The sequence below is a fragment of the Haematobia irritans genome, chromosome 4, assembly GCF_050003625.1.
Source record: "Haematobia irritans isolate KBUSLIRL chromosome 4, ASM5000362v1, whole genome shotgun sequence".
Lineage (NCBI taxonomy): Eukaryota > Metazoa > Arthropoda > Insecta > Diptera > Muscidae > Haematobia > Haematobia irritans.
The window spans coordinates 189825978-189852844 of NC_134400.1; the positions used below are offsets into that span (position 1 = coordinate 189825978).

Below are 26867 nucleotides of genomic sequence, written 5' to 3' on the forward strand. Positions count from 1 at the left end.
ACATCTCCACCATTTTTCAAACGCAATTCTATTGAAACAAAGAACTTTCACCAGCATTAGTGAGGGGGATAATCCACCTCCCTTTTTGGTGTTCGGTCGAAACTTTGATTGAACCCATGACGGGCATTCTAACCATTGCACTCCCATATATATAAAAAATTAGTTATCATACACCCAAATTAATTTCTATTCTCAGGAACTTCGGCCCTTAGAAAAAAATTAATATTTTCGTATGCACTTGTAAAAATATAGAAAAAATCCACAGTCAAATAATTCCATATTTTCTTAACCTAAATTCATTTAAGCATTATACGAAAAGTAGGCTCTTTGAATATTCAATTGGTAAATAAAATCCAATTTATTGCGAAATTACAATAATATGCGATTCGAGGAAGTTTCATTTTCAATTATTACAGCTGGCTTGATGTTCCAACAGCAGCTGCAATAATTCCAGTGTAATTTGTTCTTTTTTGGTGTACAAGTACCGACCAGGCAATACAACAGCAGTCATAATTTATTTATTTGTAAATGTTCGTTGTTGTTATTTTAAAATGTAAAAACAAAAAACGAAAACTATATCCGATCTTGTTGTATAATCGGTAGGGGGGAAAATACACTAAAACACTTGTCCGTAAATGAAAAATAATTGCCAGAGTTGTGTAAAAATAGAAAATAGATAATTTTTATGGGGGCAAACTATATGCTTAATAACTTCCAAGGATTTGGCGATTTCGTTTTTGCACCTAACGCAGGAAGGAAAAACACACTTATAAAAATATTAGAAAATTTAAGCCACAATTTTCAAACAACAAAAAATTAAACAATTATGTATACCGTAAGTCCGGCCTGTCCGAATCTTTGATATCTACCACCTTGGACCTTGATGTTCCTTGTCATTGAGCTAAACATAGAATAGAGCCGCCCTGGGAATAAACGTTATAAAGATGTTTACACTGATGGCTCCAAATTGGATGGACAAATGGGTTTCGGAGTATATTATAAAAACCTGGAACATAAAATAGCGAAAAGATTAGCTTATCACTGTATTGTTTTTCAGGCTGAAATATTAGCAAATTAGCTGAGATGTAATGTTCCAACAAATGCTGGCATTAATCAATATACTCAGACAGTCAATCTGCAATAAAATTCTTTGACTCTGTGTTCCTTAACTCAAAAAACGGCCATCGACTGCCGCACATCTCACAATGAGATGGCTTGAGCAATACAATATTCACCTGGGTGCCTGGTCACAGGAACATACCAGGGAACAAAGAAGCGGATGAGTTAGCAAGGCTAGGAATAGTCTAATTGAGCCTGACAATAAATTGGGCTGCCATTTTAAACCAATCTAACCAAATTTATCTTCAAAAATTTAACCAGCGAAACAATTTTGTTTGGACTACGATTCGACAACAGTATCAGAGCCATACAGAAGTTCCCTCGGACCTCAAGCACTGTTCTCAAATGGTCTTACAATTATACTTGTCGTCCACAGCAGGCAAACATGGCACCATTGCGTCAAATGTACTTTTATACCCCAGCAAAAAATGTAAAAATGTTCTTATCAAGGCACAACTCTAAAAGAACTTCCAAAAATGTTCTCCCAAAGATGTTCTTATTTTTAACTGCACAGGAATTTCATTTGAGTCAATTTCTTTATAACTCACTTTTTTCATATTTTTAATGGGAAATTTATTTTTTGGTGTTTCAAATAAGATAAAAACAGATTAAGAATTAATAAAATGGTACAAATTATTTAAATTTAGCCGAAAAAAATGCTAAAGCTTTTGTAGAAAAAATCCGAATTTTTGAAAATATTTGATCACAAAAGTTCCAGCGTTATAATCCATTAAAAATCATAAAAAATTTAAAAAAAAATTTTATTTTTAAAACAATCACAAAATTTCGAAATTCACATCCAAAATACAGAATTCGCCTCACACCTTAAGAAGTGGTGCAAATTCAGTGCAGCCGCTGTTGAAATGGTGGACATCCGTCCTATGAGAAGCCCATGTTAAATTCATCGATTCTGCGTCAATTTGGCACCACTTCCGGAACCAAAAAAACATTTTTTGGCAACGATTTTTTGCTGGTACCCTAAATGTCATTGTGCACGTGCGATGACTTTCGACCAATATCGCCCTTTTTTAACATTTTTGTTTCAAAATCCATGGATAATCCCGCGGAAAAGAAGACATTCAAGAGATAGTTTTTCACGATAGTAAAACTCTACAAAAACTCTATATTCTTTCGAGGCTAAGTACTATAAAAGAGGAAAAGAAATTCAGTAAAATGATAATTGACCTAGACGACTACTTGAGTTAAACCAAAAATAAAAATAATCCAATATTCCAATGGTCAAGATTCCATTAAATCCACATCTGCTTTCTGCTTTCATTTTTTTTTTTGTCGAGTGTATCATCGTGTAAATATGGAAATGGCAATCAGACACAGGAGAAAAAGAAATTTAAAAATATTTCTACATAGAGGAAATCACCAAATGGAGTGTGACTATGTGAAGAGCATAAGAAAAATCACAGGTCCATGCCAACTTACACCGAAGAAGATGGCCAAGGCAATGGTCCGCAGCCAAAGATAACGCCAAAAATCAAACAAAAAAAAAATACAGAAAATGTTGCACAAAATTGACTTTAGGTGAATTTAAAGGGAAATAGATTCGTCTGTAGAATGACAGATGATGATGATGTTAATGCAGTAGCAGTTTGTTAGAATGTTGCAATCATTTGTAATTTATGAAACATTTCATAAATCGAAACGGATAATTTGTAATCAGACTTTGAAATCTGTCTACTCGCCAACCCCAAAGATCACTTGAAATAGTAATCAAGTACGCCATGCAATTGATGTTTTCGAGAGTATGCGCGTTTAGTATCTTTAGAGGAAGTCGAAAAGAAATTTTCGCAATACTTCAATTATTTGTTTAAACGTTTTAGTTCTAAACAAACGAATTATTCGAAAATATATGTACGTTGAAAGTCCATAAAGGGTTATGAAATTTTCTTGGAAATTTTTATTTCCTCTGCTGTGATAACACTGAAAAAATTGATTTCTTCACCTTAATTCATTTCGGTTTAAGTCGGAAGAAGAAGTACTGTACGGAGCTTGGACTAAAACCACTGATGTTCCAAAAGGTGCCAGAGCTCACCGATAGTTTGGAAAAAGCCAAGGGTTTGTTTCGAAGCCATCCCAAATTGAGCAGTTTGTGAACAAACAAAATGATCGGGCCACCAGAACTCAAACACCGCTGATGGTAATGGTGTGGGCTGCCGATAGCCGCTCCCCGTTCGTAGTTTTCAACCGTGGACTCAAAATAGCAAATTTTTCTATAGAAATACAACTTTGGCAAAATTTTCTATGGAAATACAATTTTGACAAAATTTTCTATGGAAATACAATTTTGACAAAATTTTCTATGGAAATAAAATTTTGACAATATATTCTAAATAAATAAAGTTTTTACAAAATTTTCTATGGAAATAAAATGTTGACAAATTTTCTATGGAAATAAAATTTTGACAAAATTTTGACAATATATTCTAAAGAAATAAAGTTTTTACAAAATTTTCTATAGAAATACAATTTTGACAAAACTGTTTATATGAAAATAAAATTTAGAAAAAATTTTGTATGGAAATAAAATGTTGACAAAAATTTCTATAGAAATACAATTTTGACAAAACTTTTTAGATGGAAATAAAATGTTGATAAAATTTTCTATGGAAATAAAATATTGACAAATTTTCTATGGAAATAAAATATTGACAAATTTTCTATGGAAATAAAATATTGACAAATTTTCTATGGAAATAAAATATTGACAAAATTTTCTATGGAAATAAAATTTTTACAAAATTTTCTATAGAAATAAAATTTTGACAGAATTTTCTATAAAAATAAAATTTTGATAAAATCATCTGTAGAAATAAAATTTTGTCAAAATTATCTATAGAAATAAAATTTTGACAAAATTTTCTAAGGAAATAAAATTTTGACAAAATTTTCTATACAAATAAAATTTTGACAAAATTTTCTATACAAATAAAATTTTGACAAAATTTTCTATGGAAATAAAATTTTGACAAAATTTTCTATAGAAATAAAATTTTGACAAAATTTTCTATAAAAATAAAATTTTGATAAAATTACCTATAGAAATGAAATTTTGTCAAAATTATCTATAAAAATAAAATTTTGACAAAATTTCCTATGGAAATAAAATTTTGACAACATTTTGTATAGAAATAAAATTTTGACAAAATTTTCTATAAAAATTATATTTTGACAAAATTTTCTATAGAAATACAATTTTGACAAAATTTTCAACAATTATAAAATTTTGATATGTTACAATTATCTATAGAAATAAAATTTTGTCAAAATTCTATAGAAACATTTTAATAAAATTTTCTATGGAAATAAAAGTTTTCACAACATTTTCTATAAAAATAAAATTTTGAAAAAATTTTCTATAGAAATAAAATTTTGACAAAATTTTCTAAAAAAAAAACAAAATTTTGATAAAATTTTCTATGGAAATAAAATTTTCACAAAATTTTCTATTAAAATAAAATTATGACAAAATTTTCTATAGAATAAAATGTTGACAAAATTTTTTATGGAAATAAAATTTTACAAAATTTTTTATAGAAATACAATTTTGACAAAATTTTCTATAAAAATAAAATCTTGATAAAATTATCTATAGAAATGAAATTTTGTCAAAATTCTATAGAAACATTTTAACAAAATTTTGTATGGAAATAAATATTCACAAAATTTTCTATAAAAATAAAATTTTGAAAAAATTTTCTATAGAATAAAATGTTGACAAAATTTTCTATACAAATAAAATTTTGACAAAATTTTGTATAAAAAAAAAATTTTGATAAAATTATCTATGGAAATAAAATTTTCACAAAATTTTCTATAAAAATAAAATTTTGTATAGAATAAAATTTTGAAAAAATTTTCTATAGAATAAAATTTTGAAAAAATTTTCTATGGAAATAAAATTTTGACAAAATTTTCTATAGAAATAAAATTTTGACAAAATTTTCTATGGAAATAAAATTTTGACAAAATTTTCTATACAAATACAATTTTGACAAAATTTTCTATAAAAATAAAATTTTGATAAAATTATCTATGGAAATAAAATTTTCACAAAATTTTCTATAAAAATAAAATTTTGATAAAATTATCTATAGAAATGAAATCTTGTCAAAATTATCTATAGAAATAAAATTTTGACAAAATTTTCTGTGGGAATAAAATTTTGACAAAATTTTCTATAGAAATAAAATGTTGACAAAATTTTCTATAGAAATAAAATTTTGACAAAATTTTCTATGGAAATAAAATTTTGACAAAATAAAATGTAGACACAATTTTCTATAGAAATAAAATGTAGACAAAATTTTCTATAGAAATAAAATGTTGACAAAAACTTCTATAGAAATAAAATTTTGACAAAATTTTCTATAAAAAAAATTTATAAAATTTTCTATAAAAACAAAACTTTGATAAAATTTTCTTTGGAATTAAAATTTTCACAAAATTTTCAATAAAAATAAAATTATGACAAAACTTTCTATAGAATAAAATGTTGACAAAATTTTTTATGGAAATAAAATTTTGACAAAATTTTCTATAGAACTAAAATTTTGACAAAATTTTCTATAAAAATAAAATTTTTATAAAATTATCTATTGAAATGAAATTTTGTCAAAATTATCTATAGAAATAAAATTTTGACAAAATTTCTATGGGAATAAAATTTTGACAAAATTTTCTATAGAAATAAAATTATGACAAAATTTTCACAAAAATTCTATAGAAATAAAATTTTGACAAAATTTTCTATAGAAATAAAATTTTGACAGAATTTTCTATGGAAATAAAATTTTGACAAAATTCTATAGAAACATTTTAACAAAATTTTCTATGGAAATAAAATTTGCACAAAAATTTTCTATAAAAAAATTTTGACAAAATTTTCTATGGAAATAAAATTTTGACAAAATTTTCTAGAGGAATAAATTTTTGACAAAATTTTCTATGGAAATAAAATTTTGACAAAATTTTCTATAGAAATAAAATTTTGACAAAATTTTCTATGGCAATAAAATTTTGACAAAATTTTCTATAGAAATAAAATTTTGACAGAATTTTCTATAAAAATAAAATTTTGACAAAATTTTCTATAGAAATAAAATGTTGACAAAATTTTCTATGGAAATAAAATTTTGACAAAATTTTCAATATAAAATTTTGATATGTTACAATTATCTATAGAAATAAAATTTTGTCAAAATTCTATAGAAACATTTTAACAAAATTTTCTATGGAAATAAAAGTTTTCACAAAATGTTCTATAAAAATAAAATTTTGAAAAAATTTTCTATAGAAATAAAATTTTGACAACATTTTCCAAAAAAAACAAAGTTATAAAATTATCTATAAAAATAAAATTATGACAAAATTTTTTATGGATATAAAATTTTGACAAAATTTTCTATGGGAATAAAATTTTGACAAAATTTTCTATGGAAATAAAATTTTGAAAAAATTTTCTATGGGAATAAAATTTTGATAAAATTTTCTATGGAAATAAAATTTTGAAAAAATTTTCTATGGAAATAAAATTTTGACAAAATTTTTTATAGAAATAAAATTTTGACAAAATTTTCTATGGAAATAAAATTTTGACAAAATTTTCTATACAAATAAAATTTTGACAAAATTTTCTATAAAAATAAAATTTTGATAAAATTTCTATGGAAATAAAATTTTGACAAAATTTTCTATAGAAATAAAATTTTGACATAATTTTCTATAGAAATACAATCGTTTGAACTTTTGTGTTTGGGACATTTTGGAGTGTATGGTTGGCAAAATAAAGTGGCCAAAATAAGTGGGCAGAGCCACTTTGGTGCAGCTTGGTATGGCTTTGTCGGTCGTTTGAAGACCATAATTCGTGCCAAATCCAATTTTTGACGTTGACCATCCTTTAAGTTCCGCGAAAACTGCTCTTCTGCGGTGAGTTAAAATTGAGTTTCAGCACTACAAGCAATGTCACGAGGTCCATACCATTTACGCCTGGTGTGAAGATCATCACATAATTTCTTATCAATTAATTTTTCCTATAGGTCAGGGAATCAATCACATCTGTCTGCTTATTTTCTTTCGGCACAATTCAAATAAAATTTACATCACGTCATTTTGCAATAAAGCCAAAGAAAATACAATAACAACTGTTTATGCATCAATAAACATAAACATCTCTATCAAAATATCAGCATGAACATCATTGACGATTGGATTCGCAATAAAAATGGTATTGGGGAGATTGATTATTACTGGAATAATCTATGGAGGATTAATATGAAAACTATGAACTATTGCTTGTCATTCATGATCATATGATTTTCAGTTTATCGAAAATTTTGTTACAAGTTTGTTTCATATTATTAAATTCATCCATTGAAAGTGACCATAACGATACCTTAAATGGATACGATTATAGAAGAAAATATTTTGATTTAGACGACGAGTTTAATCCCTAAAACGTTCACCCAGACGAATATTATATACCCACTACCATGAATTTTTATTAACTAATTTATTTATTTTTACCCATATTGTTTTTTTTTTTTAATTTTCTTTACTTCGCATCCTGCCCTACTTCATGAAATATATACTTTGCAGTTTTATGCTCACAGACTATCGCATTTTTTGATGATAAGTAAATTTCAGACTATTAAAAAAATACAAATTCAGTTATTTTGAACATTTTTTAAAATTAATCACTGATGCCACGAATCTGGCTAATGATGCAGAACATCAAACAGACATTAACAACCACTAAAAAAGACAATTTAAAACATTTTCATTGAATAGACAGAAGTGAAACAGACAAAATAAATGATGTTTCGAAATATGTATTGCTAAAATTAATTATTTAAGCCAATGGGTTAAATGATCACGCTGCCAAATAAAAAAATTAAGGTTAATCTGATATAAGGAAACAAATAAATATATTTAAAACATAGATTATGTATTTTTGTTTTTGAGGTGAAATAATATATACAAAATATTTGTTAATAAATTAATTTTGTTTTTCTCTTTTTTGATTTTAGCTTCTACATTTGACAATATTTTACTTCTTCTCGGTGACCCAATGGCTAATGAAGATCCCATTCATTTACAAAGGCTTTTGAAATTCGTTTATATGTCCTTCAACTTGAGTTACATTTGATTGACGAGCATCAGAAGCCCAACAGGTGAATATAACATGAGCTGGAAGTTCTATTGCAAATTCTTGGCTTTAATGCATATGTTAATTTTATGTGAGGTAAGTAAAATATTTAAAAATTGTTTTTATAAATGTACTTATATTCTATCCCTGTAGGTAATATAAATTCATTTAATTTTCTAAAGAAATTTTGACAAAATTATCTATAGAAATATAAATTTGACAACATTTTCGATAGAAATAAAATTTTGAAAAAATTTTCTATAGAAATATAAATTTGACAAAATTTTCGATAGAAATAAAATTTTGACAAAGTGTTCTATAGAAATAAAGTTTTGACAAAATTTCCTGCAGAATAAATTTTGTCAAAATTTTCTATAGAAATAAAATTTTAACAAAATTTTTCTATAGAAATTAAATTTTAACAAAATTTTTCTATAGAAATAAAATTTTGAAATAATTTTCTATAGAAATAAAATTTTAACATAATTTTCTATAGAAATAAAATTTTGACAAAATTTTCAATAGAAATAAAATTTTGACACAATTTTCTAGAAATAAAATTTTGACACAATTTTCTAGAAATAAAATTTTGACAAAATATTCGGAGAATTTTTTTTTGAAGAAATGGAAATAAATGAATAATTAAAATTTTGACAAAATTTTCTATAGAAATAAAGTTTTGACAAAATTTCCTGCAGAATAAATTTTGTCAAAATTTTCTATAGAAATAAAATTTTAACAAAATTTTTCTATAGAAATTACATTTTAACAAAATTTTTCTATAGAAATAAAATTTTGACATAATTTTCTATAGAAATAAAATTTTGACATAATTTTCTATAGAAATAAAATTTTCTATAGAAGTATAATTTTGACAAAATTTTCAATAGAAATAAAATTTCGACACAATTTTCTATAAATAAAGTTTTGACAAAATTTTCTATAGAAATAAAGTTTTGACAAAATTTCCTGCAGAATAAAGTTTGACAAAATTTGCTGCAGAATAAATTTTGACAAAATTTGCTGCAGAATAAATTTTGTCAAGATTTTCTATAGGAATAAAATTTTGCCAAAATTTTCTATAGAAATAAAATTTTAACAAAATTTTTCTATAGAAATAAAATTTTAACATAATTTTCTATATAAATAAAATTTTGACATAATTTTCTATAGAAATAAAATTTTCACAACATTTTCAATAGAAATAAATTTTTCACAAAATTTTCTAGAAATAACATTTTCTAGAAATAAAATTTTGGCTCAATTTTCTAGAAATAAAATTTTGACAAAATTTTCGTAGTTTTTTTTTTTTTTTTGAAGAAATGCAACTAAATGAAGAAGAAGAAAATGATTCTGTTTAAATTAATATTATAAGTAGTTACTAAGTGTTTCTTTTTATCTATATTATAAAATATTTTTGTAGTTTTATTGTATCATACGTTAAATTGGTCGCCTGTAATTTTCTAATTTTAGAAAATTTTATTTCTTGTCAAAAATTTCTATAGAAATAAAATTTTGACAACATTTTCTATAGAAATACAATTTTTGGCAAAAATTGCTATAGAAATACAATTTTGACAAACTTTTCTATAGAAATAAAACTTTGACAAATTTTTCTATATAAATACAATTTTGACTAAATTGTCTATAGAAATAACATGTTGACACAATTTTCTAGAAATAAAATTTTGACAACATTTTCTATAGAAATAAAGTTTTGACAAAATTTCCTGCAGAATAAATTTTGACAAAATTTCATGCAGAATAAATTTTGTCACAATTTTCTATAGAAATAAAATTTTAACAAAATTTTTCTATAGAAATAAAATTTTAACAACATTTTGCTATAGAAATATAATTTTAACATAATTTTCCATAGAAATAAAATTTTGACATAATTTTCAATAGAAATAAAATTTTGACACAATTTTCTAGAAATAAAATGTTGACAAAATTTTCGTAGAATTTTTTTTTTTTTTGAAGAAATGCAAATAGGTGAAGAAGAAGAAAATGATTCTGTTTAAATTAATATTATAAGTAGTTACTAAGTTTTTCTTTTTATATATATTATAAAATATTTTTGTAGTTTTATTGTAACATACGTTAAATTGGTCGCCTGTAATTTTTTAATTTTTATAGAAAATTTTATTTCTTGTCAAAAATTTCTATAGAAATAAAATTTTGACAAAATTTATGGTAGAAACAAAATGTTGACATAATTTTCTACAGAAGTAAAATTTTGACAACATTTTCTGTAGAAATAACATTTTGACAAAATTTTCTATAGAAATAAAAATTTGACAAATTTTTCTATAGAAATAAAAATTTGAAAATTTTTTCTATAGAAATACAATTTTGACAAAATTTTTTACAGAAATACAATTTTGACAAAATTTTCGTTAGACATAAAATTTTGACAAAATTTTCTTTTGAAATAAAATTTTGACAAAATTTTCTTTTGAAATAAAATTTTGACAAAATTTTCTATAGAAATAAAATTTTGACAAAATTTTCTATAGAAATAAAATGTTGACGAAATTTTCTATAGAAAAAAAATTTTGACAAAATTTTCTATAGAAAAAAAATGTTGACAACATTTTCTATAGAAATAAGATTTTGACAAAATTTTACTTCTAAAGAAAATTCTGTCAAAATTTTGTTTTGTAGAAAATTTTGTAAAATTTTTGTTTCTACGGAATATAATATTTCTAAGCCATATATTGAGAAAGTAACGCATTTCTTTTCACTACGTCTAATTTTATATTATATCATGTCCTTAGTTTATATTATTTCTCATTTATTTATACGACTCTTAGTACAAATGTAATGATTCAATTCTGATTGCCAATTTTTGAAATGACTCTCAGATAATCCTACAACAAAATCCCAAAACAGACATATTACATTATTATTTCAATCTGACTATAAATATCATTAATCTACATTAATATATTTTGTTCTGAAGACAAATGTCGTGATGCATTTAATTGCCTGCATTTCCATTTGGAAATTGTAAACTTCACACAGACGTCTGGAACTTCAAGTGAAAACTAAAATAACAAAAATGAAGAAGGTTGATTGTTTGTGGTTGGTGCTATCAACATTGGCCTGGGCATTCAATTTTAGTTAGTTTTGTTTTATTATTTTTGCCATATTTTCTGTTGTTCTTCTGTGCCGAAGGTTTTACTTTTAAATATAAAAAACAAAAAAAAAACAATATTTTTATTTGTACTAATCTGTGCTAAAATTTATTGGATAAAGATTTTAGTTGTCAGTTGTCTGTTTGTTGCTCTTCTTAATACATAAGATATCTGCAAATTAAGGCATTAAAAGTGTCATGACATTTTGCTAACTTACACTCACAATGAAAAATTAGTTGATTTTGGAGGCTAGGAAACAGCTAAGGCATTTTTACTTAAAATTTTCACAGAACATAGAGGGTAATCATCGGGTAAGATGTTTTCCTATATATGGTCGTAGAGTTTGGTCTTCCGCTTGACAGACGTTTTGAAATATCAAAAAAGGTTCTAGGATTTCTTTAGATCTCGCCATATATGGAATTATATCTAAATTTTATCTTAAAGAGGTCGATTTTTAGATCAAATTGTTAGTAACCTAACTAGACCAGGCGGGTCTAATGATTTAAAATTTTTAAACCTTGAAGATTGCTTTATCTTATCTTATGACAGCGGTTACATTTTTTTTAATAAAATAATTTTTTTTGAGTGTCAAGTGTAGTCTGTCCTACCATTGTGGTTTTGTATAAAAAAAACATAGAGGCATCATTTAAATTTGTGACAGATGTCTGAAGGAAAGACAAACCGCTACATTAATATTTAAGTACATACAAATCTTTTATGAAGCTGAATTCACCAGTTCACCAGCCATTCAGTTTCCAATAAGTAAAGAGACCAAAAAAGTAGACAAGACATCCGAGAGATAGGGACAGACAGAAAAACTACAACATGAAAAATGTCCACGAAAATGTCTCCGCATTGTCAAAGTTGCATGTCACAAATGTATGAGATTTCACTTTTTCTTTGTTTTGTTTTCTTCACCAAAACTGTTTTTGGAGATACTAGCCTTTTTTGGGTATTATACTAAGACATCACACGCAAAACCATAGGCAATCCTATTCTAATGTGAGTTTTTGCTTTTTTTCTGATGAAAAAAAAAATAAAGTGAGATATTTTGATGGAACCGTTTTATATATGGCCATAGTTTGGAAATTGAAATTTGGATACTGACACTTTTGGAATTTGAAATGGTATGCAACAATTACAATGGCCTAGGCCTGGCCAAGTAAACAAATTTTTGTTTATTTGCTTGTTCGTTAGTCATCTGATGATTTGGTTTTTGTAATTGAACTTGAAATATTTGAAATTCTCATGAAATCAAGCGGAAATAATTGCTTTCAATTCGAAGGCCTATGTTTTTTTCTAGACTGCGTAGCTGCTGTGTTATAAAGTTTTGATTTTTGCGTTTACTCGCATTTTTCCATGCGTCATATCAAATTCTCATGCTCATGATGTGACAATAATGTGCAAATTGATTTTCATGGATTTATCGTTCCATTGAATAGATGGATGATCGGGAGTAATTGAAACCAAAGCAAAACAAATGCTGCTCACAGTTCAAAGTTCTTTGAAACATAGGACCACCCACTCTGATTATGGTGATGATAATGATAAAATAATCGATAATCATGAAACTATGGAAAAACTACACTCAAAAAAAGTAGGGCACTAAAGCCAATTTAACTCTAGTTTACTTTATGGAATATTATGTTTGGACAAAAGTTTCCTTGTTTTATTTTTTTTTTTTTTTGCATACGAATGAACTAAAAGGGGGGAAAAATTAGACACAAAAGAAATATATAGATTTACTAAATTCATATTACCCACAAAATTGGTTGAATTTTTTAAATTTTACCACAAATTTGCCCATTATGAACTTAGTTTGGGGCAAAATTTTGAACTACAAGTTTTTCCTTCGAACTTGGAAAAAAGATTAGAAAATCAATAAAAATTAAAAAAAAAGCAATACACCCCCGCGAGAATTTGACTATTTCACTTGGCTGGAAGTTCTTTTGAAAAAATTTTATCAATTGAACATCACAGTTGGTAGAATTCTTTCAAAAATTTTAGAATTCTTGATGTTTTGGTATATTTTGCAAAATATTCCTCACCAACTAAGAGATATTTCAATATTTTATAGAAATAAAATTTTGACAAAATTTTCTATACAAATAAAATTTTGACAAACTTTTCTATAGAAATAAAACATAAAAAAGTTGCTATAGAAATAAAATTTTGAAAAAATTTTCTATAGAAATAAAATTTTGACAAAATTTACTAAAGAAATAAAATTTTGACAAAATTTTCTATAGAAATAAAATTTTGATAACATTTTCTATAGAAATAAAATTTTGACAAAATTTTCTATAGAAATAAAATTTTGGCGAAATTTTCTATGGAAATAAAATTTTGACAAAACTTTCTATAAGAATACAATTTAGACACAATTTTCTATAGAAATAAAATTTTTACAAAATTTTCTATAGAAATAAAATTTTTACAAAATTTTCTACAGGAATACAATTTTGACACAATTCTCTATAGAAATACAATTTTTACAAAATGTGCTATAGAAATAAAAATTTTTAAAAATTTTCTATAGAAATAAATTTTTTAAAAAATTTTCTATAGAAATAAAATTTGTACAAAATTTTCTATAGAAATAAAATTTTGATAACATTTTCTATAGACATAACATTTTGACAAAATTTTCTATAGAAATAAAATTGTGGCGAAATTTTCTATGGAAATAAAATTTTGACAAAATTTTCTATAGGAATACAGTTTTGACACAATTCTCTATAGAAATAAAATTTTTACAAAATTTTCTATAGAAATAAAATTTTTAAAAAATTTTCTACAGGAATACAATTTTGACACAATTCTCCATAGAAATAAAATTTTTACAAAATTTTCTATAGAAATAAAATTTTGATAAAATTTTCTATAGAAATAAAATTTTGACAAAATTGTCTATAGAAATAAAATTTTGACAACATTTTCTATAGAAATAAAATTTCGACATTTTCTATTCTCTATAGAAATAAAATTTTTACAAAATTTTCTATAGAAATAAAATTTTTAAAAAATTTTCTACAGGAATATAATTTTGACACAATTCTCCATAGAAATAAAATTTTTACAAAATTTTCTATAGAAATAAAATTTTGACAAAATTGTATATAGAAATAAAATAGAAATAAAATTTTGACAACATTTTCTATAGAAATAAAATTTCGACATTTTCTATCGAAATTAAATTTTGACAAAATTTTCTATAGGAATAAAATTTTGGCGAAATTTTCTATGAAAATAAAATTTTGACACAATTCTCTATAGAAATAAAATTTTTACAAAATGTTCTATAGAAATAAAAGTTTTTAAAAATTTTCTATAGAAATAAATTTTTTAAAAAATTTTCTATAGAAATAAAATTTGTACAAAATTTTCTATAGAAATAAAATTTTTATAAAATTTTATATAGAAATAAAACATAAAAAGTTGCTATAGAAATAAAATTTTGACATAATTTTCTATAGAAATGGGAGCCACCGTGGTGCAATGGTTAGCATGTTCGCCTTGCATACACAAGGTCGTGGGTTCGATTCCTGCTTCGACCGAACACCAAAAAGTTTTTCAGCGGTGGATTATCCCACCTCAGTAATGCTGGTGACATTTCTGAGGGCTTCAAGGCTTCTCTAGTGGTTTCACTGCGATGTGGAACGCCGTTCGGACTCGGCTATAAAAAGGAGGTCCCTTGTCATTGAGCTTAACATCGGATCGGGTAGCACTCAGTGATAAGAGAGAAGTTCACAATGGACTGAATAGTCTAAGTGAGCCTGATACTTCGGGCTGCCACCTAACCTAACCTAACCTTCTATAGAAATAAAATTTTTACAAAATTTTCTATAGAAATAAAATTTTCTATAGAAATAAAATTTTGACAAAATTGTCTATAGAAATAAAATTTTTACAACATTTTCTATAGAAATAAAATTTCGACATTTTCTATAGAAATGAAATTTTGACAAAATTTTCTATAGGAATAAAATTTTGACAAAATTTTTCATAGAAATAAAATTTCGACAAAATTTACTATAGAAATAAAATTTTTAAAAAATTTTCTATAGAAATAAATTTTTGACAAAATTTTCTATAGAAATAAAATTTGTACAAAATTTTCTATAGAAATAAAATTTTGACAAAATTTTCTATAGGAATACAATTTTGACACAATTTTCTATACAAATAAAATTTTTAAAAAATTTTCTATACAAATAAAATTTTTACAAAATTTTCTATAGAAATAAAATTTTGACAAAATTGTCTATAGAAATAAAACATAAAAAAGTTGCTATAGAAATAAAATTTTGACAAAATCTTCTATAGAAACATAATTTGATAAAATTTTCTATAGAAATAATATTTTTACAAAATTTTCTATAGAAATAAAATTTTGACAAAATTGTCTATAGGAATAAAATTTTGACAACATTTTCTATAGAAACAAAATTTCGACATTTTCTATAGAAATAAAATCTTGACAAAATATTCTATAGGAATAAAATGTTGACAAAATTTTTCATAGAAATAAAATTTCGACAAAATTTACTAAAGAAATAAAATTTTGACAAAATTTTCTATAGAAATAAATATTTGACAAAATTTATTATAGAAATAAAATTTTGACAAAATTTTCTATAGAAATAAAATTTTGGCGAAATTTTCTATGGAAATAAAATTTTGACAAAATTTTCTATATGAATACAGTTTTGACACAATTCTCTATAGAAATAAAATTTTTACAAAATGTTCTGTAGAAATAAAATTTTTAAAAAATTTTCGATAGAAATAAATTTTTTACAAAATTTTCTATAGAAATAAAATTTGTACAAAATTTTCTATAGAAATAAAATTTTGATAACATTTTCTATAAATAAGAAATAAAATTTTGGCGAAATTTTCTATGGATATAAAATTTTGACAAAAATGTCTATAGAAATAAAATTTTGACAACATTTTCTATAGAAATAAAATTTCGACATTTTCTATAACAATAAAAAAAATTTCTATAGGAATAAAATTTTGACAAAACTTTCCATAGAAATAAAATTTCAACAAAATTCACTATAGAAATAAAATTTTTGACAAAATTTTCTATAGAAATAAAATTTTGACAAAATTGTCTATAGAAATAAAATTTCGACATTTTCTATAGAAATAAAATTTTGACAAAATTTTCTATAGGAATAAAATTTTTCATAGAAATAAAATTTCGACAAAATTTACAAAAGAAATAACATTTTGACAAAATTTTCTATAGAAATAAAATTTTGGCAAAATTTTGATAAGATTTTCTATAGAAATAAAATTTTTACAAAATTTTCTATAGAAATAAAATTTTTACAACATTTTCTATAGAAATAAATTTTTTACAAAATTTTCTATAGAAATAAAATTTGTACAAAATTTTCTATAGAAATAAAATTTTGATAACATTTTCTATAAATAAGAAATAAAATTTTGGCGAAATTTTCTATGGATATAAAATTTTGACAAAAATGTCTATAGAAATAAAATTTTGACAACATTTTCTATAGAAATAAAATTTCGACATTTTCTATAACAATAAAAAAATTTTCTATAGGAATAAAATTTTGACAAAACTTTTCATAGATAAAATTTCAACAAAATTCACTATAGAAATAAAATTTTGGCAAAATTTTCTATAGAAATAAAATTTTGGCAAAATTTTCTATGGAAATAAAATTTTGATAAAATTTTCTATAGAAATAAAATTTTTACAAATTTTTCTATAGAAATAAAATTTTTACAACATTTTCTATAGAAATAAAATTTTGCTAACTTTTTCTATAGAAATAAAATTTTGACAAAATTTTCTATCCTATTAGGTATCATACACTACAAAAACTTCAAAATAAGATTTTTTTCATTTGGTAAATTTTTGGCAATTTTTTTTTAATGTTGGTTATTATTTTTGGCACAAGTGGCAACCATGCTTCCAAGGCACAACATTTAAACCAATGCAAAGGATCCGAAAATGGAGTACTTTTGTCCTATGACAAGCCCATGTAAAATTCATTGGAGATGATCCAAATTTGCATTATTTCCGGATCATAACTCACTCTCCCTTTTTGGAAGCTTTTTTTTTTGGTGGGGTTTCAAAGCTTCACTGCAATGTGGAACGTCTTTCGCACTCGGCTATAAAAACGAGGTCCATTGTCATTGAGCTTAACATGTAATCGGGCAGCACTCAGTGATAAGAGAGAAGTTCACCACTGTGGTATAACAATGGACTGAATAGTCTAAGTGAACCTGATACAACGGGCTGCCACCTAACCTAGTGTTGGGCATTATAGTTCAGTGTAGTGATCGCTCACTTCAGTTTTTTTCCGATCAACGAACTAGTTCGGTCAGTTAGTTCAATAGTTCATTTTCGGCCAGAGACCGGTTCATGTCAACTTTTGTTGTTGCTTTCTTATAGTTCATCATAAATGACATTTATTAGCTTTACGTTGATTTATTCATCCCAAAAAACACATGCGAAAGGAATCCCGAACAGCTTATGTGCAAACAAGATCGATATGAGCGCAAAGGCAGAAAAATGTCCAATTATTAAGAAAGCGAAAATAACTGAGCGAACAAACTCATACAATGTGCTTAGCTAGTTAAACTGACATGGTGAACGGAAAAGAACGATAGATGTGAACTAGCTCAGTTCGCTCATTTCAGTGAACCGTTCAATTGAGCTAGTTCGTTCGCGAACTACCCAACCCTAACCTAACCTAACCTAAGCTTCATAGTATTTCCAATCGACAATTGCCCGCCGCCGACTATACTAATATTTATCTGTAGTTGCATTCATTCAATTGGACAATTTTACGCATTGTAAATACATTGAAAACATGTACTTGGGGTCAACGTCTTCATTTGTTTTTCATGATTTTTGGTACTGATTTTAGCAATAAATTGCAAATCATAAAGGTAAATATTATTTTTGAAGGAAAAAAATAAAAAAAATGTTCCTTTTTCTAAGTGTCTATTTACGTCTATCGGTTAACATTTCATGCAAAATCTTTTCATTTGAAAAAAAATAATTTTTTCTATATAGATTATTCAAATAAAATGTCCCTAATTTGAAAATTTCCAATTTAAATATTGCCAAGAAGTCGCGTCACAATAAACATAAAAATTTACAAACTCCATATGTAGAAGAAACTGCAAAAAAGGCAACAACTTTTGTTTCATTATGATCTCATGTAAAATTGTAAACAGATGGAACGCTAAACATTTGAAGAAATCTGAAAAAAAAACAACGAATAGGCAAACTCACAATGTAAATGTTTTGCTAAAGAATAGAGCCCATTTTTTTTTTTTACTTCAGACATCATGACAAAAAAAAAACAAAAAACCAACAAAATTAGACTGTCTAGCCATTAGGCGAAATATGGACATAGACAGGGTATCTTACGTCTGACAAACATCATGATTAGGGCTAACGGAAAAATCCCACTGGTTTCCTCCTTGAAAATATACAATGAGTCTAAAAAGTTTCCAGGAAAATTTATATATTTCTTTATTAAGAAAGACATAACAACAACAGCAAAAGACATGGAAGACAAACCAAAAACAATGTTTGATTGTTCGAAATTTAAAATCTCCACTGCAGATGATGGCCGTAAGCTTTTTCCAGGAAACCAAAGATCAATGGTTTAACGACACTTTTGGTTAAAATTAAAGAAATCTTAAAATTACCGATCAAATATGAAACCAATTCCCAACTTTACTCCCCAAGGAGTTGGTTTGTGGATGCTCAGCGAAAAAAGGGGAGGCATCTCATCCCAAACTCAAAAAGTTCATTAGCACAGGAAAAAAAGGAGTGCATCCCGCACATATGAAAAGACATCAAGCAGTACAATCATTGGTCGTCACACACATCCGAAAGATTTATACACTCAAAGATAAAACAAACAAAAAAAAACTATCATCATTCCTCCATGGTCATGTAAGAGCGAAAATGAAATGCATTCCCTGAACATATACCTCAGGGGGTTCGCTATCATATCTGAGAATGTTGTGATGTTGATGTGACTACAACGCCAAATTACCGCTGCCATCGTCAACAGTCCATATCCAAGAAGGCCTAGTCACTTCAGAAGGGGGAAAATCACATAGAGGCAAATTCAAATACTCATTTTACTCTAATCGGCATTGGTGAAGTACATTTGAATTTAAATAACATTGACATCTTTACGATACCGCTGAAAACAAACGAATCTAAGGAAATGATATCAAGAGAAACTTCACCGCAAAAATTAAAGGCATACCATACTCCACAGTGTACTTAAAAAAAAACACCCAAAAACAAGGTTTACTGGGATTCTGAGATGGGATGAGTAGCGTCCTTTTTAAAATAACCATACTTTGAAGAAACCACCTTCACTTCAAATCTACACTCAGAAAAAAGATAACATGGATACAATTTTATACCATATTTTCTACTTTTTTATCCCTATCCCCTTTCAATTAAAAGTTGATTTTTCCCTGAAAATTGGTTTGTCGATATTTACGCACATCAAAAGTGATTTAACACGATTTTCAAAAAAAACAAAAAAAAAAAATCGTATATCACTATTCCCTTTAAATTAAATTTGATTTTTATATTTTTTCGTTAATACTCGATTTTCGAAATTAGTCGAATCCACTCGATAACAACAGCCGGTTAGTAGAATTCGAATTTTTTTCAAAATGTTAGTTCTGAGAAAATTTCATCAAAATTTTATTTCTAAAGAAAATTTTGTCAACATTTTATTTCTATAGAAAATTTGGTCAAAATTTTATTTCTACAAAAAATTTTGTCAAAATTTTATTTCTATAGAAAATTTTGTCAATATTTTATTTCTATAGAAAATTTTGTCAAAATTTTATTTCTATAGAAAATTTTGTCAAAATTTTATTTCTATAGAAAATTTTTTCAAAATTTTATTTCTATAGAAAATTTTGTCAAAATTTTATTTTTATAGAAAATTTTGTCAAAATTTTATTTCTATAGAAAATTTTGTCAAAATTTTATTTCTATAGAAAATTTGGTCAAAATTTTATTTCTACAAAAAATTTTGTCAAAATTTTATTTCTATAGAAAATTTTGTCAAAATTTTATTTCTATAGAAAATTTTGTCAAAATTTTGATTTCTATAGAAAATTTTGTCAAAATTTTATTTCTATAGAAAATATTGTCAAAATTTTATTTCTATAGAAAATTTTGTCAAAATTTTATTTCTATAGAAAATTTTGTCAAAATTTTATTTCTATAGAAAATTTTGTGAAAATTTTATTTCTACAAAAAATTTTGTCAAAATTTTATTTCTATAGAAAATTTTGTCAAAATTTTATTTCTATAGAAAATTTTGTCAAAATTTTATTTCTACAAAAAATTTTGTTAAAATTTTATTTCTATTGAAAATTTTGTCAAAATTTTATTTCTATAGAAAATTTTGTCAAAATTTTATTTCTACAAAAAATTTTGTCAAAATTTTATTTCTATAGAAAATTTTGTCAAAATTTTGATTTCTATAGAAAATTTTGTCTAAATTTATAAATTTTATATCTATCCAAAAAACCGATTGGTTGGATTTGAATAATCGATTTTTTTTTAATTGTTCCAGTTTTGTATCCCTACCCCTTTCAACTAAATGTCTATTTTCTTTTTTTTTTGGTTGAAATTCAACATTAATGGTCGGATTGACTCGATTTAAGAAAAAAATCCAAGGTTGATTTAGAAGAACACAAAAAGTCGTATATCACTATTCCCTTTAAATTAAATTTGATTTTTATATTTTTTCGTTAATACTCAATTTTCGAAATTAGTCCAATCCACTCGATAACAAAAGCCGGTTAGTAGAATTCGAATTTTTTCAAAATGTTAGTTCTGAGACAATTTCGTCAAAATTTTATTTCTATAGAAAATTTTGTCAAAATTTTATTTCTATAGAAAATTTTGTCAAAATTTTATTTCTATAGAAAATTTTGTCACAATTTTATTTCTATAGAAAATTTTGTCAAAATTTTTATTTCTATAGACAAATTTTTCAAAATGTTAGTTCTTAGAAAATTTCGTCAAAATGTTAATTCTTAGAAAATTTTGTCAAAATTTTATTTCTATAGAAAATGTTGTCGACATTTTATTTCTATAGAAAATTTTATCAAATTTTTATTTCTATCGAAAATTTTGTCAACATTTTATTTCTATAAAAAATTTTGTCAAAATTTTGATTTCTATAGAAAATTTTGTCAAAATTTTATTTGTATAGAAAATTTTGTCAAAATTTTATTTCTATAGAAAATTTTACCAAAATTTTATTTCTACAAAAAATTTTGTCAAAATTTTATTTCTATAAAAAAATTTTGTTAAAATTTTATTTCTACAAAAAATTTTGTCAAAATTTTATTTCTATAGAAAATTTTGTCAAAATTTTATTTCTATAGAAAATTTTGTCAAAATTTTGATTTCTATAGAAAATTTTGTCAAAATTTTATTTCTATAGAAAATTTTGCCAAAATTTTATTTCTATAGAAAATTTTGTCAAAATTTTATTTGTATAGAAAATTTTGTCAACATTTTATTTCTATAGAAAATTTTGTCAACATTTTATTTTTATAGAAAATTTTGTCAAAATTTTATTTCTATAGAAAACTTTGTCAAAATTTTATTTTTATAGAAAATTTTGTGAAAATTTTATTTTTATAGAAAATTTTGTGAAAATTTTATTTTTATAGAAAATTTTGTCAAAATTTTATTTCTATAGAAAATTTTGTCAAAATTTTATTTCTATAGAAAATTTTGTCAAAATTTTATTTCTATAGAAAATTTTGTCAAAATTTTATTTCTATAGAAAATTTTGTCAAAATTTTATTTTTATAGAAAATTTTGTCAAAATTTTATTTCTATAGAAAATTTTGTCAAAATTTTATTTCTATAGAACATTTTGTCAAAATTTTATTTCAATAGAAAATTTGGTCAAAATTTTATTTCTACAAAAAATGTTGTCAAAATTTTTTTTCTATAGAAAATTTTGTCAAAATTTTATTTCTATAGAAAATTTTGTCAAAATTTTATTTCTATAGAAAATTTTGTCAAAATGTTATTTCTATAGAAAATTTTGTCAAAATTTTATTTCTATAGAAAATTTTGTCAAAATTTTGATTTCTATAGAAAATTTTGTCAAAATTTTGATTTCTATAGAAAATTTTGTCAAAATTTTATTTCTATAGAAAATTTTGTCAAAATTTTATTTCTATATAAAATTTTGTCAAAATTTTATTTCTACAAAAAATTTTGTCACAATGTTAGTTCTTAGAAAATGTTGTCAAAATTTTATTGCTATAGAAATTTATTTCTATAAATGTTTGTGGTATATAATATTGGAGTGGAATATTTTGCAAAATCTACCAAAACTTCAAAAATTCTACCAAATAGTAAAAAAATTTACCAAGTTGGTACATCGCTTTCTTCGGAACACATTCGTTAGATGGATTCCACTTTTCGATAGTTCCTTGATTTTTGGTTTGTATACTGAAAGAAGGCATTTCTGTTCTAAGGAACGAAATTTTGGACAAACGAAGTTTTCGTTTCAAGCTAACGAATTTTCTTAAAAGCAAATGAAACAAGTTTAGACACAATATTTTTGGTCATAGAAAAATTATTTTTAAATTTATATAGTGGGTTCATAGAAATAAAAACAAAATTTTGATAAAACTTGTTATAGAAATAAAATTTTGACAAAATTTTCTATAGAAATAAAATTATAACAAATTAGAATCTTAAACATAGCTTAACCCACTGTCCATTATTTCAAATGAAAGGAACAGAAACCTCAATGAATATGAAACTAATATCTATAGTAGTATGGGAAAACTTATCATATACATTGCATTTGCAATATCATAAGGTCTATATATCATAGTGGAGTAGAAGTCGAGAGAATTGAAGATGTGGATAGAGATGCTGCCATACAACATCAGCAAAGACAATATGCAATAATACCACAAAACGTGATTCATAAATCATGTCTCATCGCTTGTTCATTGGTAGACACAACAAAACCTTAAACCTTAAAACCTATAAAGTTCAATTCGTATCAATTTCCTCCCTTTCCACTTTTCAGTGGTCGCAACATCATCACCATGTATTTTTAATTTTTTCTTGGTCTAATATGGGTACTTCTCCATATCGTTACAGAGCAGTCATGTACAATTGGCTAACGAAGAACACCTACAACAACAGCATAGCCAACAGAAGCAGCTACAAATACAAACGGAAGTTTGGAACGCTTCAATAGTTTCAACAACAGCACACCCTCCAGTTAGCCAGACTAACCTGCAGCCACAGGTCAACGAAAATAGGAGACATTACCAAGCTCACAAACCACCTAACAGCCATCATACTCCAAATAATGGACAACGGGTCCAACGTGTGTACTCCTATGGAAATCGACGCCACCATCATAGGCATCATCATCACCACCAACGTCCACACCATAGATGGGTGTCACAACGACCCCATCGACATTATCATCCGCATCAGCAACAACACCACTATGGTCGATGGTCTCCATGGTCGTCATGCTCACCGGATTGTTTGAAGCGACGAGAACGTTACTGTAAAGCAAAGCGGAAATGTGGTCACACCAAACATATCGAGGAGCGTAAATGCCGAAGGTACGTATAAAGGAGTGTCAAAGGTTGGACATAAGGTAGGGCAGTATGTTGAATATGGCCATTAGTCCTAATATAGACCTATAAATAGTGACACCATTAAATGGAGTGTGTAAAAGTTGTAATTTTATTTTTCACTACTCGGTAATTAAATTAAATAGAGTGTTGCAATGATTTTTTTATAGGCGATTAACTTTAGCCGGTGTAAATAAGTCATTATATATTAAGGTTTGGATTTTCAAAAGAATTCGAATAAATACATAGAAATTAACAAAAAACAAGTATATACGGCCGTAAGTTCGGCCAGGCTGAATCTTATGTACCCTCCACCATGGATTGCGTAGAAACTTCTACGAAAGACTGTCATCCACAATCGAATTACTTGGGTTGTGGTATCTTAAAACTTCTTAACATCGTTTTCTAAATTGTTAGTTAGTCCATACGTGGTATATATTAGACAAAAAAGATATATATAGGTAAGTCTACAAATAACTACGAATCGATATGGACTTTTGCACGGTACGTAGAGAGCCAGAATTGAAATATGGGGGTCGCTTATATGGGGGCTATATAATATTATGAACTTGATATGGAACAATTTTTGTGTGATTGGAAATCGATTTATCTGAGGGATATATATAACTATAGACTGATTGGACCTAGTTAGGCATGATTGTTAACGACCATATACTAGCATAATGTACCAAATTTCAACTCACTCGGATGAAATTTGCTCCTCCAAAACCAAATCTCGGGATCGGTTTATATGAGGCTATATATGATTATGGACTGATATGGACCACTTTTGGCATGGACCACTTTTCAAGCAGATCGGATGAATTTTGCTTCTCCAAAAGGCACCGGAAGTCAAATCTGGGGATCGGTTTATATGGGAGCTATATATAATTATGGGCCGATAGGAACCAATTCCGGCATGGTTGTTGAATACCATATACTAACATCACGTACCAAATTTCAACCGAATGGGAAGAATTTTGCTCTTCCAAGGGGCTCTGGAGCCGATACCGACCAATTTTTGCATGGGAGTTTGAGGCCATATGTTAACACCACGTACCAAATTTCAACTGAATCAGATGAATTTTGGTCTTCCAAGAGGCTCCGGAGGTCAAATCTGGTAATCGGTTTATATGGGGGCTATATATAATTATGGACCGATATGGACCAATTTTTGCATGGTCATTAGAGACCACATACTTACACCATGTACCAAATTTCTGCCGCATCGGATGAAATTTGCTTCCCTTGGAGGCCTCGCACGCCACGTCGGGGGATCGGTTTATATGGGGGCTATATATAATTATGGACCGATGTGGACCAATTTTTGCATGGTTATTAGAGGCCATATACTAACACCATGTATTAAATTTCAGCCGGATCGGATGAAATTTGCTTCTCTTAGAAGCCTCGCAAGCCAAATCGGGGGATCGGTTTATATGGGGGCTATATATAATTATGGACCGATGTGGACCAATTTTTGCATGGTTGTTAGAGACCATATACCAACACCATGTACCAAATTTCAGCTGGATCGGATGAAATTTGCTTCTCTTAGAAGCCTCGTAAGCCAAATCGGGGGATCGGTTTATATGGGGGCTATATATAATTATGGACCGATGTGGACCAATTTTTGCATGGTTGTTAGAGACCATATACCAACACCATGTACCAAATTTCAGCCGGATCGGATGAAATTTGCTTCTCTTAGAGGCCTCGCAAGCCAAATTTGGGGGTCCGTTTATATGGGGGCTATACGTAAAAGTTGACCGATATGGCCCATATGCAATACCATCCGACCTACATCAATAACAACTACTTGTGCCAAGTTTCAAGTCGATAGCTTGTTTCGTTCGGAAGTTAGCGTGATTTCAACAGACGGACGGACGGACATGCTCAGATCGACTCAGAATTTCACCACGACCCAGAATATTTATATATACGTTATGGGGTCTTAGAGCAATATTCCGATGTGTTACAAACGGAATGACAAAGTTAATATACCCCCATCCTATGGTGGAGGGTATAAAAAAGGTGAACAGTATTGTGGTTCTTTGAGAATGGTTCCAGTGAAAAAATATATAAATTACATTGTAAAAGTATAAAGAATTTAATTTAATTTTTTTAAAGAGTTTACTAAGATATAGAAAAAAAAATGTGATAAAATTTTTTATAGAAATAAAATGTTGATAAATTTTTCTATAGAAATAAAATTTTGATAAAAACTTCTATAGAAATAAAATTTTGATAAAATTTTCCATAGAAATAAAATTTTGATAAAATTTTCTATAGAAATAAAATTTTGACAAAATTTTCTATGAAAATAAAATTTTGACAAAATTTCCTATAGAAATAAAATTTTGACAAAATTTTCTATGAAAATAAAATTTTGACAAAATTTCCTATAGAAATAAAATTTTGACAAAATTTCCTATAGAAATAAAATTTTGACAAAATTTTCTATAGAAATAAAATGTTGACAAAATTTTCTATAGAAATACAATTTTGACAAAATTTTCTATAGAAATAAAATTTTGACAAAATTTTCTATAGAAATAAAATTTTGACAAAATTTCCTATAGAAATAAAATTTTGACAAAATTTTCTATAGAAATAAAATTTTGACAAAATTTTCTATAGAAATAAAATTTTGACAAAATTTTCTATGAAAATAAAATTTTGACAAAATTTCCTATAGAAATAAAATTTTGACAAAATTTCCTATAGAAATAAAATTTTGACAAAATTTTCTATAGAAATAA

At 25.6% G+C, this 26867-nt stretch overlaps 1 protein-coding gene across 2 annotated transcripts in view; it reads left to right on the forward strand.

Moving 5' to 3' along the window:
• Nucleotides 1-26867, forward strand: part of LOC142234700 (uncharacterized) — a 102329-nt gene that overhangs the window by 63906 nt on the left and 11556 nt on the right. For both annotated transcript variants that reach the window (XM_075305877.1, XM_075305878.1), the window contains 2 exons: nt 8160-8374; nt 23615-24093. In XM_075305877.1, coding sequence (XP_075161992.1) covers nt 8315-8374; nt 23615-24093 — 539 coding nt within the window. In that variant the 5' untranslated portion in view covers nt 8160-8314. The remainder of the gene's footprint in view (nt 1-8159; nt 8375-23614; nt 24094-26867) is intronic.